Genomic DNA, 17,950 nt, shown 5'->3' with positions numbered 1-17,950 from the left:
CGTTCCGCGGAGTCTGTATTTCCCGAACCGATATATTTTAGTCGGCGTCCTTGACGAGCTTCTTGCCTCCGCGAATACGTCCGGTCCTGCGGGCGGCGATGAGACCGACCTGCCGGGCGGGCGCGGGGACGTGGTCAGACCCGAGGACACACCCGCACGCCCCACATGACCGGAGTGCACAGAAACTGAGAACAGATATGCTGGATGTGACGAACGAAAGACGAACAAGCACGGCGAAGACATGGGCGCTCACGGAAATAATTTTCGTGACAGAAACGCCAGCGAGTTGAATTAATTGTACCAATCTGAGAATCACAGTATGTTGGTCGGACTACATGCATCATCCTGGGCTGTGATGAATTAAATTCACTGAAATTTTGAATCTCTTTGATAGTTGCAAGCAGCACAACGCAACTACCCCCAACACCCTGCACCCAATGCTCACCTTCTTTCCTGGCGACTTGCCACGGGCGATGGTGGACGCCTTGCCGATATGCTGATGGTTTCCACCGCCGTGAGGATGCTCCACAGGGTTCATGCACACACCACGCACAGTGGGCCAGGCGTTCCTCTTGGCCTTGTACTTGTGGAAGGCGCGGCCAGCCTTCATGATGGGCTTGTCAGTACGTCCACCGCCGGCGATGATGCCTGCCGACGGCGCGGTCGTCCCGTCAGGGCCACCATCACACACCAACACACATAGCAGACACGCATACAGCAGTCAGAAACAGCCTCGTGGTCGATAAATGGATGAGGTTTCAGCACGGTTCTCAGTCGACAGCGATCATCATTCCCGCGGAGGGAGGGAGGGAGGGTGTCTGCCGCCGTCTCGTCGGCGGCCACACTCACCGACCATGGCGCGGTTGGTGGACGGGATCACCTTCTTGGAGCCAGACGGCAGCTTGATGCGCGTCTTCTTCGTGTCCAGGTTGTGCGACACCACCGTGGCGTAGTTGCCTGCGGACGGACCACCCGAGCGTCACACGAGGACCCTGTCATCACGCGCCAGCAAGGGACAGAGCGACGTCAGAAACAGCCTCTTGGTCGATAACGCAGAGTGTATCAGCATTAGCTTCAGCTGGAATTGTTCATCACATTTGTGGTACCAAAAAAACAAAAACAAAAAACAAACAAACAATAAACATACCCTCCACAACAGCAAGACACAATTTGTGCTTGCATCTCACAGCATCATGTCAATCAACTATCATCCAGCACCTCCCCAGTAAGCAAATACACAGCCTGTGCATGCATTATAACACAAACTGGCATCCCAAAATTAATCTGGCAGGGCATCCTGGAATTAAACATCAATTCACACTACCACAATCTGGGCCCCTTGGTGGCCAGAGCGAGCAATGTGTTGGCCCTTATCCTTTACCCCTTGGCCCAAAATTTAGACATCTGACCTGCCTAGCCCATTTGTTAAGCCACGCATTAACCACTGCCATCCATGCTGATGCTGCCTGGTCTAATGCTGACTGGCCGATTTTGAGCACGGGCGGATACAGCAGATGGTGAAACCCAAACTGGGAGGGTCATGACATAAAAAACGTCACCATGCCTGCCACCGATGTGACAAAATATTGAATCGTTGACAACTACACATTCCGGGGCACCCAGGTCAGCTGGCCTGACCCAGCCACTGACCGGACGTCCTGGCCAGCCGGCCGCGGTCGCCAGACTTCTCCTCCAGGTTGCAGATGACCGTTCCCTCGGGCATGCGGCCGACGGGCAGCACGTTGCCGATCTGCAGGGTGGCTTTCTGGCCGCAGTAGATGAACATGCCGGTGTACATGCCCTCCACGGCCAGCAGCAGCTCCTTGCGCGTCTTGTAGCGGTACGGGTCGCGGAAGTGCACGACGGCCAGCGGCGCGCCGCGGCCCGGGTCGTGAATCAACTCCTGCCAATGCCAGCAAACGTCAGCCGCACCAACACACCGACATATACACGCGCTGCATCGGGCGACACATGGCAGTGGGGCGGATGGGTTAGTTCGGAGGCAGACGATGCTGGATGTGAGGCACACAAACTGAAGTAGGTTCATCACAAGGGAGTGACAAGATCAATTCACATGCTCAGGACCAAAGTCCATCAAATCATAATGCTGAGATTAAATACTGTATAACCTAACAAAAATGGCTGTGGCAAAGGTATATCAAGACAGACTAAGACCTTTACTGAGATCAGTCCGGAACAAAAGCTGCCATGGTCTAAGCTGAGACAAAGTGAGACAAGAAAACTGCAGTCAAACAACACATTTCCCTTTGTTACCCTTATCCACTACTCTATATGCTACAAAACTTGATCCCAGTCACCCAATACATATCTCATAGCATGCATACTTGAAGAGGACATTGGTGATAGCATCGCTACCAATGGTCATGACATGGTGCCCTACCCAAGACAAACTGGCTGTCCTCTGCCATTTAGACAAATGGATCTGTCAAACATCCAAACAGCCTTACTTTGCAGACTGAAAAAAACATTAGATATAATTGCTGAATGGCAATGACCCAGAAGATAAGCCAATTGCATTCACAGAGCCATTTCCATGCCAGCTGATTTCTACTGTATCATCTCAAACTATGTTTCGGAACAGGTGCATGCATTTTGGTCATGTAATATTTACTCAGGCTTAAAATATGACAGGTCTTGATGAGATCTTATCAGGATACTGAGGCAAGAAGTGATATTTCAGGCAGGATTTGAAAAGTTGCTGCAATAATTTCTCCATGGATATAGCCCATGGCATTGGATACAAGACTAAAAAACATGGCATGTCAAACAAACTGGAAAATGTGACATCTTTAATGCACAGAAAAAAGGGGCAAATTAAAAACTGCAAGAACATGGAACACCTAACACATCCAGCAGAGCAACAACATACTGGCACCAGTCAGTTTGTGCAAAGGTGAAGTTTGAGTGTCAGGCCTGGCATGTCACCATCAGCTTCAGTGCTCACATAATGACAATGCTTCAGTGATGTTGCTGAGATCAATGCAAACAAAATGCCCTCTAAATAAACAAAAGTGAAAACTTATCAACTATCAAAGATGTCTGAACTGATGCTTTATCGTCCTTTCCACTTTTTCAAGGAGCTGCTCACACAGCCCCAACTACCAGAGATCTAACGAGAAAGGTGGGCAAGTGCAAAACTTGCTCTAAACTGCACTAGACAAGTATTGACCACCAGGGTCATGTTCCCCACTGCCATCAGCTATCTGCAAGACACAATCATTAACTGAATTCCACTTTAGTGGGTAAACCAGCCACAGACAATTGTGTACCTGATAGCCTGGCCAGACAGTAAAGCAGCTCAGAAACATGTCTGGGGCAGAACTGAACCTGCATTGGATGCATCACTGACAGGTCTGCCATGTTTCACAGGATATCTGTTTCTGCATTAGGGGTTACAGTAACCATCACCTAAAAAACAAATACTTTCTGCCCACTCAGAAAAATATACATCTACTGTGAAGGGCACCAATGCAACATCAGTGACCTAAACCTTGTCCTCACACGACTAAACAAATACCAGATCAAAATACAAGCCACTCCAATCATATTGCTTGTAGTAGCTACATGACAGTAAATATTAAATACATCTGTGCCATGAATCAGACATAATAGCTTTGCAGCTGCCAACAAGTTCAGTGCATAGACCATGCTCCAGTGAACTGTCATATTGCTTACATGGGTGATTCACAGGCAAGTATGCTGTGCAACTGTCCTTGATGCCATATAATTTATATCACCATACCTTAGCCTGAGTTTGGTGCGCACACACACACACACACACACACACACATACAAATTTACATGCACTTATGTTGCACAACCATCCACCACAGTTAACTGATTTTATGCAGACTGGGGCTCATCCATCCCAAGCTAAAGATGTATGGAGGCACAAACACAGCTAGCTGCCTTGCCCACATTACTTTGGAATCTTACCTTTACCACACCCTTGATGTATCCATGACGCTCTGCATAATCTACACTGCGGAGCTTGGGTGCTCCTTTCCTGTGCTTCGTATGCGCAGTGAAAATTGACCCTCTTCCCTTACGCTGAGCACGGATGACCCGACCCATGTTGGCCTGAAATAAAATGCATCCGGATATCAGTAATCTCTTCGCCACACGCCAATTGAGACAAACATTAAAATTATATGACACTGCAACGACACTGAAGCTGGAGCATTCACCGCATCCTAACATCACATCACAAATAAAATAGCAATACACAATTTACACCACCACTCACGGGTCCAACTTGCCGGAAAGGACGCAAAGTAGCAACGTTGCCTAGATTGTAAAATATCTTTTAGAGCTATTATGGAGTCAAGCTGCTTAAATAATAAGATATAAGTAGTAATTTCACTTTCATCAAAATACAATTTTACCTGCAATAATCTTAGTCAAAGTAGGTTTAGTCCCAAATAATTTTCCCGGCAACGCTGGTGTAACAGGGAAACAGAACGGGGCACCGTTACTACTCTTTGTGTCTGAGTCGCTAGGCTTTTACAAGCTGTGTGGGACCAACAAGACGTTCGTACACCGATAAAGAAGACAATTTAAATATCTTTGTACTATGAGTAATGTACCTAACCAGAATGGGATTGGTCTAGAGCAGCAGGTAAGTTTTCTCATGTGCGCTGGTTTCGCCTACCGGTAGGTTTTCAATAGATGAGTTGCAAAAATGTCTTCGGTAATTAAAGTTATCTTGTAAGTGTTGATTGGTGTGTTCATATCCGGTAGTGTTTGCTGTGCATTGCTGCGCATTGCTTTTTTTGCCCATTTCAACATCCTTATGTGTTTGCAGTTCGCTGGCATAGACATCCGGGGAGGTGCGCCACCACCACAGAATGTCAGTAGATATGTTCCCCCGAATCGCCGCATGGATGGAATGGACGGTGGCGGCGGGGGTTTCAACAGTTACAGAAGTAAGTGTATGTTTTGTGAATTGTGTGCCTACGGCCGTGGTTTTTCAACCTTGTTGAAATGCCTAGCTTATATTTCCATTAATTGGAAACAACAGTTGAGTATGTTTGGAATATATTTATGGTGCTTTAGTTGGATGCCCATGCCCAGAACAGCTATGGCTGTTGTGGGCATGAGCTGAAATCAAGGTTAATTTTATTTACTTTGATGTACTTGTGATTAAAGTGATTTCCACAACTTGAAGGCTGCAATTGTCCTTGATGAGACCAAAAAATCATAAGTTTTATACAGAATTGATTGTGTTTTTACTGCTGGGCTTTAAATATCAATAAGAACATGAGGACAAATGTTTCAATGTGTTATGAAATTATCTTAAGGAATGGCTAATGCCAGGTAAGGGAAATAGATTAAGAAATATATTAAATCAGATTTTGTATTTTATAATGGTTTAGAGCCAATGATACTTCACAGTATGATACACTATGTCTTTGCATGAAGCAATGACATCATGATTTGCCATTTATTTATGATGCTTTGTAAATAAACAAAGGTTTTTTCTGTACCAATAACTTTATTTGCCCCATAAATTTTGAGGCATTTGAGGAGTGATACATGCATGGCAAAGCAGATAAACAACAAATGTTTAAAGTTATGGCAGATCAAGTGTGGTATTAGATGAGTTTCTAAAATTTTGATTGTATTGATGTCCTAACATTGGAGACATTTATTTGTCATCTTAATTTTAGTTACCAAGATCAAGATGAGAACCCTATTTTTTCTTCTTGGGGCATTGCTTTGGTTCCCTGTTTTGTTCAACAGCCATGTAAAAACTTAATTTGGACATTGTCTTGGATATGACACATTATCTGATGTGTTCATTCTGCCTCTTAAGATACAGCTCCTTGTTGCACTGGTTGTGGTTTGGGATTTCGCACCAGCCAATTCTGGTGTGCTGGGGATGTCCAGATGTTCATCAACAAACTGCACAAAACCAATCATGCACATTGATTTTAATTTTACTTAATTGAGTTGTTTTCTGTCATTTGTATTGTTGAGCCACATTTGAGCCATGCTGCAGAGTTTGTCTTGCATGGAATGGCTGCATAGTATCTGACCAGGACAATTTCTATGTATGTGCAAAATTATACCATGCCTTAGCAAACATATGGGATTTGGCAAAGTGTATTGCTCTCAAGTAAATGGGCACACCATTATTTTTATGTTGTTGAAATCACAATGTTAGATTTTTGTGTGTTGTTTTCATGAAAACAACTGTCACTTATTTCAAACGTGGATTTACTTTGAATTGATTTGAACATCTTGTAGGTTGCCCAAAGTATATGGTGGTTCTGTCTGTATTGATGTGGAATTCTATGTGATATATTAGTGCTTGGATTTATTTATCAGGCATTGCTTTAGTGTTTTGCCTAAGGCTTGCTTTTGCTTGTGGCTTCAGGTCCTGTTTATGGGTGTCTTGCTCATTGAATTGATACCATTATGAAAGACTGAATGGGATTTTAGAATTGGTGCCACCTTTATAAAGCTTGGGGAGAAACTCAAAGATAAAGCCTTCATTTGCCAGACCTTTCAGTTTTATCTTGTGATGTGGAATCTATTTTAAAGTTGGTAATATTTTTCAGTTCAAGTTCTGCTATAATTATATTGTTCCTTTTTAAGTTCTGTCATAGCATCCCATATGTTAACACATTATCCTCCAGTTTTAATCTGGTGTAGCATCAATTATAAGATGAGTGATTTTCCATGTGATGCCTAAATCACATGTCAGCTACATGACCTCAGGCACAAAACCACAGAAATAATTGACCTTTCTTCTCGTACGAATGGAGGTTTTGGTGACAAATATTGTCTCAATAAACATGTGTATGAATTGGGTTCACCTGCATTGTTCAGTGTAAACCACTTTACATGGCTGGAATGTTAATTGTTGTTCAAGGCCAGGGCATGATTGGTATTAGTCCCCATTAACCACAGGACAGAAAAAACTTGGTATTATCACAAAATAGATGGGATGGATATGTGGGTGTCTTATTCCATGCAAAATGAAAATCCATCCCATCCTGGCATGCTATAGAATATCACAAGTCTGCTGCTGCCATAGTGAATGTACTTTGGCTTTTATGTATTGTCAGACAAAGAGACTGATCTTGAAAAAGACAGCATAGATCTTAAAGGGTGCACATGTGCATGCACATGTAAAGATCTGATGATGGTCAGCTTGAGCATGAATGATGAACATTCACATGACAAGCCAGTGGTAGGGTGGTGTTGAATGGGTGGTGTTATGATAGGGTGGCTGGTGGTGTTGAACCGGCATGCTGTGTGGTGGCCTAAGTGTTGAGGCGGGAGTATGCTAGCATCATTATGTGGTGTGGGAGTGGATTGGAACATGCATAAAGGTGAAGCAATTATTTGGGCTGAGTTAAATAGCTGCGATGAATATATGTTTCTGTTCTTAACAATTAATGAAAAATGCAGTTTTCACAAAGCCTGTTTGTGAATGCCATCTAGCATAGAAACACTGCTTATTGGTGCCAAGGTACACAACTCATGGATCATTGATGTTGCCTCCAGTGGTCTTTCTTTGTCATTGGTGGTCTTTTTTTATCTACTGAACTTACAGGGTGGCATGTGAAGACCTAGCAGAAAACATTCATGAAAACTTGGTGTTCTACCAGCATAGCTGTCATGGTTACATGAATTATCAATATGCAAAAATTATTATCAATATGCAAACAAATGCACACAGAATATGCATGATTGTCTATTGTTGCACCTTGGGGATGCCTTGGGACAGCCCTGATCTTTTGTTTGTTGTCCAGATTGTGCTGTAGCATGCTTGCATGCTTCAGGTTCACAAGATCTGTCTAACTTGGGGGACAGTGGGTAGCCTGTATGACCCTTTTTGAGGATGGAATGTTCTTTGGGCATGTTTTATGTATGTATCAAATTGTGACAGAAAGGTCATATTGAAAGGTATTAAAATGTATTGCATCCTAAAAATGGAACCACAAACATAGCTATCATGCCACTTCCCTGACCTTAGTACTGGGCCAACAAAGCCAACAGTCAACAAATGAATATTTACTTTTAAAGTGATGACCTTGTGTGATTTAATGATGCTTGTCAAATGCTCTCAGTAGTAAGCAAATTATTCAGCAACCAGTACATTTCAAGTTGATACATGGAGGCAATAAATGAAAGCACCAGCCATTATGCTGCAAGCCCACCACCCATGGTGTTGGTGATCATGACTTGTGGCATTATTTTGGTGTTACCAGGGACATGTATAGGCTAATCATACTGATGTGGCATGCAATATGCATTTAAGGCCGCCAGGAAGTTTGTCTCAAAAGCAGGACCTGCAAATGCACGGAATCACCGACGTATTTGCGCCGCACGAATGCGTCGGTGGGACTGCAAGTGGTTCATTATTTAGTCGTGTCAGCCGCCGGCTGGACGCATGGCCAGGTAGAGCGGCGTCGGTCCACTGCGCCGTTGTCGGCCCGGGCTCCGGGTTGCGCCGTTCCTGACATCGACCCGTTACCGGCAGGCGGCGGCGGCGGCGGCGGTGGCGGCGGCCGCCCGGGGTACGGCGGCGGCGGCCGGCCCGGCTACGGCGGCGGGTATGACCCGCGCGGGCCCCCGCCGCCCATGCCGTCCAGCTTCGACCGGGGGTACAGCCGCGGCGGGTACGGCGACCGAGACCGCGACCGCGGCTACGGCTACGGCTACTCCGACCGCCAGTCCAACGGGTCTGCGTCTCCGGCGAGCGGGGCATCAATTTCGGCGGGCGGCGCGGCCGATGGTGGCTACGCGCGCCGGCTCCCCTCGGGCGCCGCGGCCGCGCCGCCCGCGCCAGTGCAGTGACGGTTTGGGAACGGGCGTGCCGCGCCAGGACCCCCACTCATCGCTCCGGGCATTGAACGAAATTCATGCGCCGGTCTCAGGAGCGGGCACCTTGCATGCTCGGGTGTCGCGGGCTCACTGGATCGGATTGCTCAGTGGCGTGCATGGTCTAGCCGAGTCGCTATCCGGCTCTGTTTCTCAGCGCTCTGTGCTGTCAGGGCGACGAAAACCATGCACGGTGTCTCGTATTAGTACGGGTCGTAAATGTTTGGTAGATGTAGCCTCACGTAAAATTCCCTTCATAAGTCCGTCCGTTTCCAACTCGTGTTTTTGCTTTACGTCGACGGACTGCACACCTGGTGGCAAATTGCGCGCAGTTTGAATTGCAGCACTTCTTTGAATACACCCGGTCTGTAAATATCTAGGCCTGGAATACTCACAGGTTACTGCATGCGTCCGCTTGCTGGTGCGCTGCTGTTCCGGCTCGCCGGCCCGGCCGCGGCGGCTGAGCAGACCGGATGCGGTCCCTCCAGCCGCCGCCGCGGGGCTGCCGGCCGGCGGCAGCAGGGAACATTTCACTTCTATATCAAGCCGGACAAGCGACTCACGACTGAATCTTTTGACCACAGTGGTGACCTCACTCCTGTCTCACGGAGACCTTGCAGATATGTATTGGTTTATGCTTTAAAATAGTCAGCGTTCATGGCGTGATATTCTACACTGATATGTCATTCATCTCGATCTGAATGATGCGGCGTTGCTTACCGAAAAGGCTTGAAGTATTCCCTGCATGCCTCTGAATGTTTCTGTTTGGTGTGCATTTTCCTCTCTTATTGCTTTCACTCCGAATGCATGCTTGAAAAATGGTTGTGGTAATGCATGGGGAGTGGCACTGGAAACAGAGTGGTGGTGCATGCGGTAACATTATCGGAGGAAGGGAATATGCTGGGTATGTGCGTGCGTGTGTATGCGCGCGTCCGCGTGCACTTGTGCGTGTGTCATGAAGCTGGGAAAGAGTCGTGAGATACCCTTGCCTCTGGTACCCACCCTTAAAAAACATGGTGCATGGATGCGATGCATCCGTTCCGTTACATACAGCTGCAAGTGGCCGGGGACCGAGTGGCCAGTATTGCAGGAACAAGGCGATAGAGCCGGCTGTCGATCAGTCGGAGAGATGTCCCCTCACCCCCTCCCCCAAGTCGGGACCTGGCGAGCTCCCCAAACCGGGACCGTCGGCGACGGCGCCTCCCTGGCGGCCGACGCCAGTCGCCGTGCCGCGGACGTGGCTCAGGGCCGGCCGACCGATGCCGGGGCGCCTGTCTCACTGGCGTGCGCTCGGGCGTCGACAGGTACGGCGGCGGCGGCGGCGGCGGCGGCGGACGCTTCGACCGCGGCTTCGGCGACCGGCGCGGCGGCTCCACCTGGAACAACAACCGGTGAGTGCGCGCGCGCCGTCATCGGCGCCGCGAGTCTGCGAGCTCCGCGCCCGGCGGCTGGGCTGCCGCGCCGCCGGTGTCGGCGGGCGGCGGCTGTTGCCGGCCGGGCGGACGTGGTCATGTGCCGTGTGTGACGCGCGGTTGGAGCGGCGCAGTGGGTGGCCGGGGCCGCGATAGCGGCAGCCGCGGCGTCGCACGCGATGGGAAGTGGCGCGGGCCGCCGACCCGGGCTGGCCGCGCGGCGGCTGTGACGCGGTCAATCGGATGAGTCACGGCGCTTAGTCAGCCGCGCCGCCGGCCGACGCGGGCCGAATGGGGGCTGGCTCATCGGCGGCGCACAGGCAGGCTGCCCAGGCTGCAGGCTGCCCAGCGGCATGTCTGGCCGTATGTGCTGCGCCGCTGATGCGCTACACGACGGCAACGATGCGCTACGCGACGGTACACGATGCGCCACACGACGGTACACGATGCGCTACACGACGGTGCGGGATGGACAGCTCGACTGAAACCGGCGAGCCGGCGCGAGCTGTCTCAGGTGTCGTGTACGATTTGACCGTCGCTCGGCTGCCCGATTCTACCCGTTGGTTGGTTTGTTGGCCGGGCTTTTAGTAAGGCGCGTATACCAAGTTTCGAATGGCAGCGATTTAAAGCGAATCCTACCGGCGTTCGCCCGCTGATCCGCCCGCGCACTAACAGCCTGCGCACGATCTGAGCCGATCCAGCGAGCCGAGCGTATCTCGGGCCGTGACGCGGCTCGTGGGGCTCCGCTGACGGCGCCGGCGTGATGGTGGCCGTACTGCAGATAATCGCGGAGCAGTGGGGGTTGTCGGCTCGCTCAACGCCGCGCCAGTAAGCCAGAAGGTGCGCGGTTTTCAGCACAGTGTAATGCAACCCTGCAAATATGTTAACTGCTGGAGCGTAATTGCGTTCATACGTGCACGGCAAGTCTTATGGATACTGCTCGCGGGAAGGTGGGGGGGGGGGGGGGGGGGGGAATCCTACAAGGTGTCAGGGAACTATGGCAGCCAGGAAAGCGAAAGGTGAAAGTGGTTGAAGGCTACAGTTAACTATTGTGCGAATTGGGTGATTCTGGGTCAGTCCTGGATGAATCAAAGGAGGGCCTACATTGTTCAGTTTGACGCTGTTTTGTCCATTCCATGTCACGAGTTGAAACTAATGCCCCTTACCCATCCCTGTCGTATGGGAAATATAGCGCGTTTAGACACAATGCACAGCGAAGAAGACGGACTACATAAGTGTTGGACCTCAGGTCATGTATGTTCGCAATGAGAAATAATGCGACGGACGAACTTTTTTAAGGTGTGTGTTAAGATTAGCGCCCTTATCCATCTTAAAGCAGCGCTTGTTTTCTGAGGAGCACGTCATTCAAATCCGGTGACCAAAGTCGATCGAGTCCCAGACAGCTGCAGTCGGATAAGCAGCTCACCCGAACCCGTGACCCAAATACCTCTGCGCGCGGCAAACGCGATCGCGAACATCTGGCAGCGCTCAGTGAGTACGTCACGATGAGACATGAGCTGACGCCAGCAGTTGGCAGACGTACCGCGCGCGCGCGTGTGGGGGGTGGGGGGTTCTACTACGGGTATGGTGTTGGCATGGAGCTACCGTCGCGTGGGTGCCACACCCCCGCATCGGAAGCAAGCCTCGGACGCCGCCCGCGTCGTCGGTGTACCTCCCGACCGTGTCGCCGGCAGGTGTGCTGCGTATGCGCGCGCGTGTGTGTCTGTGAGTGTATGTGTGTGTGTGTGTGTGCGTTGGAGCGCGGGTGCGCTGCTGCCGCGTCGGCGCGTCACGGCGCCCGCACGTTTGGCCGGCAGGGGCGGCGGCCGCTGGGGCGACCGTGAGGACGACCTGCAGCGTAACGACCGCTGGAAGGAGCCGGCCGTCAGCGACGCCGACTGGACCACGCCGCTGCCGCGCGACTCGCGCCTAGAGGAGGAGCTCTTCCAGCAGGTCAGCGAGGCGGGTCGGCGCTGGGGCGGAGCGGCCCCCGCGGGCGCGGGGGGGGGGGGGGGCAGGCGGGACTGGGGCCGCGTCGGCCGGGTCCGAGCGACTCGGTGTTTAGGGAGGGGCTCGTCAGACCAGGGCCAGAGCGGCGGCCAGGCGGGGTCGGAGTCAGATGGATGTGGTCTGAGAACCGGGCAAGGCCAGGTCGGGGTAGGCCCTGCCAGAGCCCGGTGTGGTGGCGGCAGGCCGTGGTGCGGCGGCGCCGGACGCGGCTTCCGCTGGGAATCACAGTGACCCCGACTGACCTCGCATGCCAGTGCCAACGACTGTCGCCGCGCGCTGACTCCCTCTCTCACGGTACGCGCGTCTCGCAGGCGAGCACCGGCATCAACTTCGACAAGTACGACGACATCCCGGTGGACGCCACCGGCAACGATGTGCCCGACTGCATCAAGTCGTTCAGCGAGCTGGAGCTCACGCCGATTATCGTCGAGAACATCGCGCTGACCAAGTACACGACGCCGACGCCGGTGCAGAAGTACTCGTTCCCGATCATCCTCAAGTCGCGGGACTTGATGGCATGCGCGCAGACCGGCTCCGGCAAGACAGCCGCCTTCCTCGTGCCGGTGCTCAACCAGATCTTCTTGAGTGGGCCGCAGATGGTCAGCCAGGACCCTAAGGTACTGCCAGAGCGCGGCACGGTGCCATGCTGGCTAGCCGGTGGCAGTGTCGTTGGTTTCGCCGAGCTTTGTTGCGGGCTCGCGTGCCGCTGGTGTGCGCTTCGTGTTTGTGCACGTCAGTAGACTGGCCGCGCGGCCCCGTCTGCGGTTTTGCGGCAGCTTGGGCCACGGCCGTCATTCGTCGGCGGTTTCCTGGAGTGCTGTCCGGGCGCGGCCGGACGCCCCGCGTCTCGCCTGTCGACCGACTCGTGTTCACGTCTGACGTCTCACTTGATTCCGCGCCCCCGTCTGACGTCATCAGCCCCCGCCCCCGCCCCCTCTGACGTCACGTGCCCGGCTGTCCCGGCAGCGTCCGATGGGCGGGCGCAGGAAGCAGTTCCCGCTGGCGCTGGTGCTGGCGCCCACCCGCGAGCTGGCCACGCAGATCTACACGGAGGCGCGCAAGTTCTCGTACCGCTCGCACGTGCGGCCGTGCGTGGTGTACGGCGGCGCCGACGTGGGCAGCCAGATGCGCGACCTGGAGCGCGGCTGCCACCTGCTGGTGGCCACGCCCGGCCGCCTGGTGGACATGCTGGAGCGCGGCAAGGTCGGCCTCGACAACTGCCGCTACCTGGTGCTGGACGAGGCCGACAGGTGAGGAGGCGCGCCGCGGACGGACGGCGACCGGGGGCGGGGCTGACGGCCGTGTGCTGTGCGCCGGCGAGGGTCGGCGCGGATGCGGCGGACGCGCCCTTCGACGTGGTGCTCTGTTCGGGTGTGAGACGCCGCGCGCCCTGCGTTGGCAGGATGCTGGACATGGGCTTCGAGCCGCAGATTCGTCGGATCGTGGAGCAGGACACCATGCCGCCCACCAATGACCGGCACACCATGATGTTCTCGGCCACGTTCCCCAAGGAGATCCAGGTGGGTGGCGAGCGGCGAGCGCACAGCGCCAGCTGGCGTCTGGAACGGTAGAGGCCGACTCGTGGGCGCAGAGGCTGAGCTGGGCGATGGCCGGTCGTCGAGGCCGTTGTCCACCCTTATGGTCTGCCGAGTTTGCGTATGCTGCTGCTGTGGCAGCCGTTCTCACGGAGTTACGTCTGCTGACTGGTGTCGGCCGTCACTGGCTGGCGCGTTGTCCCGTGCTGTTTGATTCCGTGGGACGCGCAAATAGGCGGCCTCCTGCCGAGGAGCGGCAGCTGCGTGTCGCCTCAGTGGATAACCGCCTCTGCCGGCGCTCTCGCCTCGTGCAGCGTCTCGCCCAAGACTTCCTGCGCGACTACATCTTCCTGGCGGTGGGCCGCGTCGGCTCCACCTCGGAGAACATCACCCAGGAGATCGTCTGGGTGGAGGACCAGCAGAAGAAGTCGTTCCTGCTCGACCTGCTGCAGGCCACGCAGGAGCGCGACCCCGAGAAGGGTGAGCCGAGCTGTGGACGGTCGCGAGCGGTCGATCGGTATCGCCGCCCGGCGCGCGATGGGTGGCGTGTGTTGGGTTGCCCGGCGGCGGGAGCCGGCGCCGCCCGACGATCGGTCGGGGCGCCTCGTGACCCGGACACAGGACGCCTCCGTCCGGCGTGCCGACCATAACCCGCCCTTCGCGTGCCCGCAGTGACCGAGTCGCTGACGCTGGTGTTCGTCGAGACGAAGCGTGGCGCCGACAATCTGGAAGACTTCCTCTACCGCAACAGCTACCCGGTCACGTCAATCCACGGCGACCGCTCGCAGGGCGAGCGCGAGCTGGCGCTGAAGCACTTCCGCAGCGGCCGCTGCCCGATCCTGGTGGCCACGGCGGTACGTCTGACTGGCTGGCTGGCTGGCTGTCCGTCGTCGTCTCTGTCCCGCAAATATCTGCCTCGCGCTGTTTCGCGTGCGTCCGTCAGGCGATGTAGGCGACCAGTGGCTGTTGATTGGTGTTGCCAGCGGCGTCACCCCCGCGTTGTCGCCGCTGGGACTCGACCGTGGGGAAGCGCCGGGACTACCCGGCCGGCCTGCTTGTCGTGGCTGTCCGCCCCCCTCCCCCTGCCCCCCCCCCCCCCCCCCCGGCCACGTCTGGCCTCACGCTTGGTGAGCGTCCCGCCGTGGACCGGAGCAGTGGCGTCCCTGTCACGCGCCGGCGATCTGTCGGTCTCTTGGGTGCTGAGGCGTGCTGAGGCCGCCCCGGCTGACGCGCGCTCCGCCGCCCGCCAGGTGGCCGCCCGTGGGCTGGACATCCCGCACGTGAAGCACGTCATCAACTTTGACCTGCCGTCGGACATCGAGGAGTACGTGCACCGGATCGGCCGCACCGGTCGCATGGGCAACACGGGCCTGGCCACCAGCTTCTTCAACGACAACAACCGCGGTCTGGTGCGCGACCTGATGGAGCTGCTGACCGAGACGAAGCAGGTGGTGCCCGACTGGCTGGAGAGCTTCTCGATGGAGGTGCACAAGATGGGCGGCGGCGGCGGCCGGCGCGGCGGCAAGCGGTGAGTGGCCTTGTCTGAACACTGAGCGGCGGTGGACCCGCTCGATGAACGTGGCTGGGGGTGCATCGCCATCCACTGGCGTGTGGACTGCCATCCAGTGTGGAGGAGTTTGGTGTGGAACCTTCCGTTGCGTATTTAAGGACAGTGATGTTAGTATTTAATGTGTTCCGGTAGCGTCCATCTCTGGAGCGGCTTACTTCGACGCATCCGTGTATTATGTTCGTTAATATGGCAGCCCACAATGTGGCAACCGCCTGCGGGTTACAAAGTCTGGGCTGCTCTATGACTGTTCATGTCAGCATTGACGTAGTGGTATTCCCCCCCCCTCCCCCCCACCCCCACCCCAACTCCTACTCGGCGTGATGTTGCGTGTCACCTCGCGGCGCGTGGCGGCCTCGCGTGACTGACGCCGCGCCCGGCGCCTCCGGCAGCTTTGGCGGCGGCTTCGGCGGCCGCGACGTGCGCCAGCAGAACCGCAGTGGCGGCTACAGCAAGGGCAACCAGGGCTACGGCCAGGCCAAGATGGGCGGCGGCGGCGGCGGCGCCTACCCCGCCTACGGCATGCCGCAGATGGGCGGCATGTACGGCTACGCGCCGATGCAGGTGGGCGGCTACGGCGGCACGTACGCGGCGGCGCCGCCGCACGGCGGCGGCGGCGCCAGCGACAGCTGGTGGAACGGCAACTAGCGGGCCGCCCGCCGCCGCGGCCGCCCGCCCCCGCTCTCCCCTGTCCGCCGCCTGATTCTGTCTCTGTCGTAGTTCCCGTTGCAGCAGCTCCCGGCCGCCCCGCTGAGCCCGGCCTGGTGCGCCGCGGCCGCGCGGTCCGCCGGCCAGGCACTTGTGATACGGTGGGCGCCGCGCCGCGCGCCGCTCCGGCGCGAGCGGCGCGCCCCGCCCCGCTCTGCCCTCGGAGCGCGCACCGAGGCCCGGGCCTCCTCTCTGTGCGTGTGCGTGTTTTACGGCGTTTTAAAGTTATCATTCCGCTGCGTAGGAAACTGAGTGTTTCGTTTGTTCTCCTGTGCGTTCGTGTGTTTAGAACAACATTATTACTCAGCATTATTCCCTTAATCCGAGAGTTCACACTCGCGTAAGGCGCCAGGCGGCGTTTAGGTGTTTTCTTTCCACGTTCCCTGGCGGACGGCCGATCCATGGGAGCTGTTGCGTCGTATAGAAGTAAATATGATAAACTGTTGTATTCTTTCCTGGGCCGAAATTGTCAGCTAGCGTGCCCAAGCGGCGAGCCGAGTGGGTGTGGGGTGAGACGCGCCTGCACGCGCGTGGGACAGGACCGGTGCGCGATGCGTGACCGAGCGGCCAGGTCGACACCGCCCCAGATCTCTCCCGCACTGAGAGGGCGCCACTCGCGGTGCGCCAGCGCCAGAGAGAGCGGGCGAGTGATCGATCTGAGGGGGCGGCGGTGCCGGCCGCAGCGGGCTGGGCCGCCGCGCCGCGTCCGCCGCCGAGGCGGCGGCGCGGCGAGCACGGCCGCGCGGTTGCGCGACCGCTTATTTATTAGTAGCGTTACGGAGGGCCGCGCGAGACCGGGTCAGGTGTGTACTGTGCGTCTGTTCTCTGTCTGTTTCCTGCTCCGCCCGTCTCCCGGCGCCGGCGGTGGCGGCGTCCCGGTCCGGTCCGGTCCGGTCCGGTCTGGCCGGGCCCGGCCGCCGCGCGTCGGGCCACGCACATGACACGCACGCATTCTTCCACTGATGCAGGGGTGCTGAGAGCGCGCTGGGGCCGGCGGTTTTGTTTCGGTACGGCGCCCGGTCGCGGCGGTTTCTGTTATCCCGGTTCAGCGCGCGCGTCGGCCGCGCCGCGCGCCGGCGGGCTGGCCCGGTGGCCGCGCGGCGGCGCTAGTGTCGCTGATCTCAGGGCAGACTCGGCAGGGCTCCCCGCCGAACCCGACGGCGGGTCGGCTGGGGCGGCGGGCCGGCCGTGCGGGCGCGACCCGCCGCCCCCCGGCGGCCCGGGTGGCGAGTGTTGCGCCGGTGTGCCTCACGGGATGGGCTCTACTTATGTACCGGTCCGGTTGTCTCAAACCAGTGACTTCTGATCCAGTCTAGTCTCCATGCGTGATTGTGTGCGTGGCAATATCTTTTAGGGAACAGTACAAATTGTGTCTGCGGGCCCGTCGGTCGCAATTTGGTGCGTGAATGTCTTAGGATTTTCCAGATATCACCTTGAAGCTTGACCGGTTCTGGCGACCAGTTTGCTTCGTTTATACTTTGTAGCCTCTATCAGGGGGACCGTTATACTATGTAACCTCTGGCGGAGGGTACCTTACACGTTATACACTTGACTTGCGCGCGTCCAAAAGTGACTGTGACCCAGCCGCTGGTCGCTTGCGCCGCCCGGAAGCCCGGTAACAAATTGTGAACCTATTTTTGCGCCCGAGCGTGCTGGGGCGCCGGCCGTGGGAGACTGTCGTTCTTGTGCGTGACCTTGCGTAACCTTTGGAAGTGGTGTACGGTGATGACGGCGTCTGCGGTCGCGCACCGTACGGAGAGACAGACAGAGCAACAGCTGTTCACGCTCTCGCCCTGGGAGAGATTTTGGGCCTGCGGGAGGCTCGACACACCATTGAAATACAAGGAAAGAATATGAACACA

General features: G+C 55.5%; 3 protein-coding genes across 3 annotated transcripts; 2 read left to right on the top strand and 1 right to left on the bottom strand.

Annotated features, from left to right (window-relative positions):
• Positions 1–4,290, bottom strand: RpL8 (ribosomal protein L8). The gene is made up of 6 exons (XM_037233349.1): positions 4,268–4,290; positions 3,958–4,101; positions 1,651–1,903; positions 850–957; positions 446–648; positions 1–109 (listed from the first exon to the last, which is right to left on the bottom strand). The coding sequence occupies exons 2-6, from the start codon at positions 4,093–4,095 to the stop codon at positions 38–40; spliced, it is 774 nt and encodes a 257-aa protein (XP_037089244.1). The 5' UTR covers positions 4,096–4,101; positions 4,268–4,290; the 3' UTR covers positions 1–37.
• A 185-nt stretch (positions 4,291–4,475) lies between these two features.
• Positions 4,476–12,791, top strand: LOC119110043 (ATP-dependent RNA helicase bel). The gene is made up of 7 exons (XM_037233787.1): positions 4,476–4,639; positions 4,826–4,946; positions 8,516–8,654; positions 10,161–10,247; positions 12,086–12,152; positions 12,590–12,741; positions 12,779–12,791. The coding sequence occupies exons 1-7, from the start codon at positions 4,595–4,597 to the stop codon at positions 12,789–12,791; spliced, it is 624 nt and encodes a 207-aa protein (XP_037089682.1). The 5' UTR covers positions 4,476–4,594.
• Positions 10,196–17,950, top strand: LOC119109203 (ATP-dependent RNA helicase DDX3Y). Its single transcript, XM_037232799.1, has 9 exons — positions 10,196–10,247; positions 12,086–12,221; positions 12,590–12,895; positions 13,245–13,528; positions 13,681–13,798; positions 14,128–14,293; positions 14,486–14,667; positions 15,064–15,341; positions 15,773–17,950. Exons 3-9 carry the CDS (start codon positions 12,791–12,793, stop codon positions 16,026–16,028), a joined length of 1,389 nt encoding a protein of 462 aa, XP_037088694.1. The 5' UTR covers positions 10,196–10,247; positions 12,086–12,221; positions 12,590–12,790; the 3' UTR covers positions 16,029–17,950.

Source organism: Pollicipes pollicipes, unplaced genomic scaffold, assembly GCF_011947565.3.
Source record: "Pollicipes pollicipes isolate AB1234 unplaced genomic scaffold, Ppol_2.1 Scaffold_7231;HRSCAF=8579_pilon_pilon_pilon, whole genome shotgun sequence".
Taxonomy (NCBI): Eukaryota; Metazoa; Arthropoda; class Thecostraca; order Pollicipedomorpha; family Pollicipedidae; genus Pollicipes; species Pollicipes pollicipes.
This window is presented reverse-complemented; position numbering and strand designations above follow the sequence as displayed.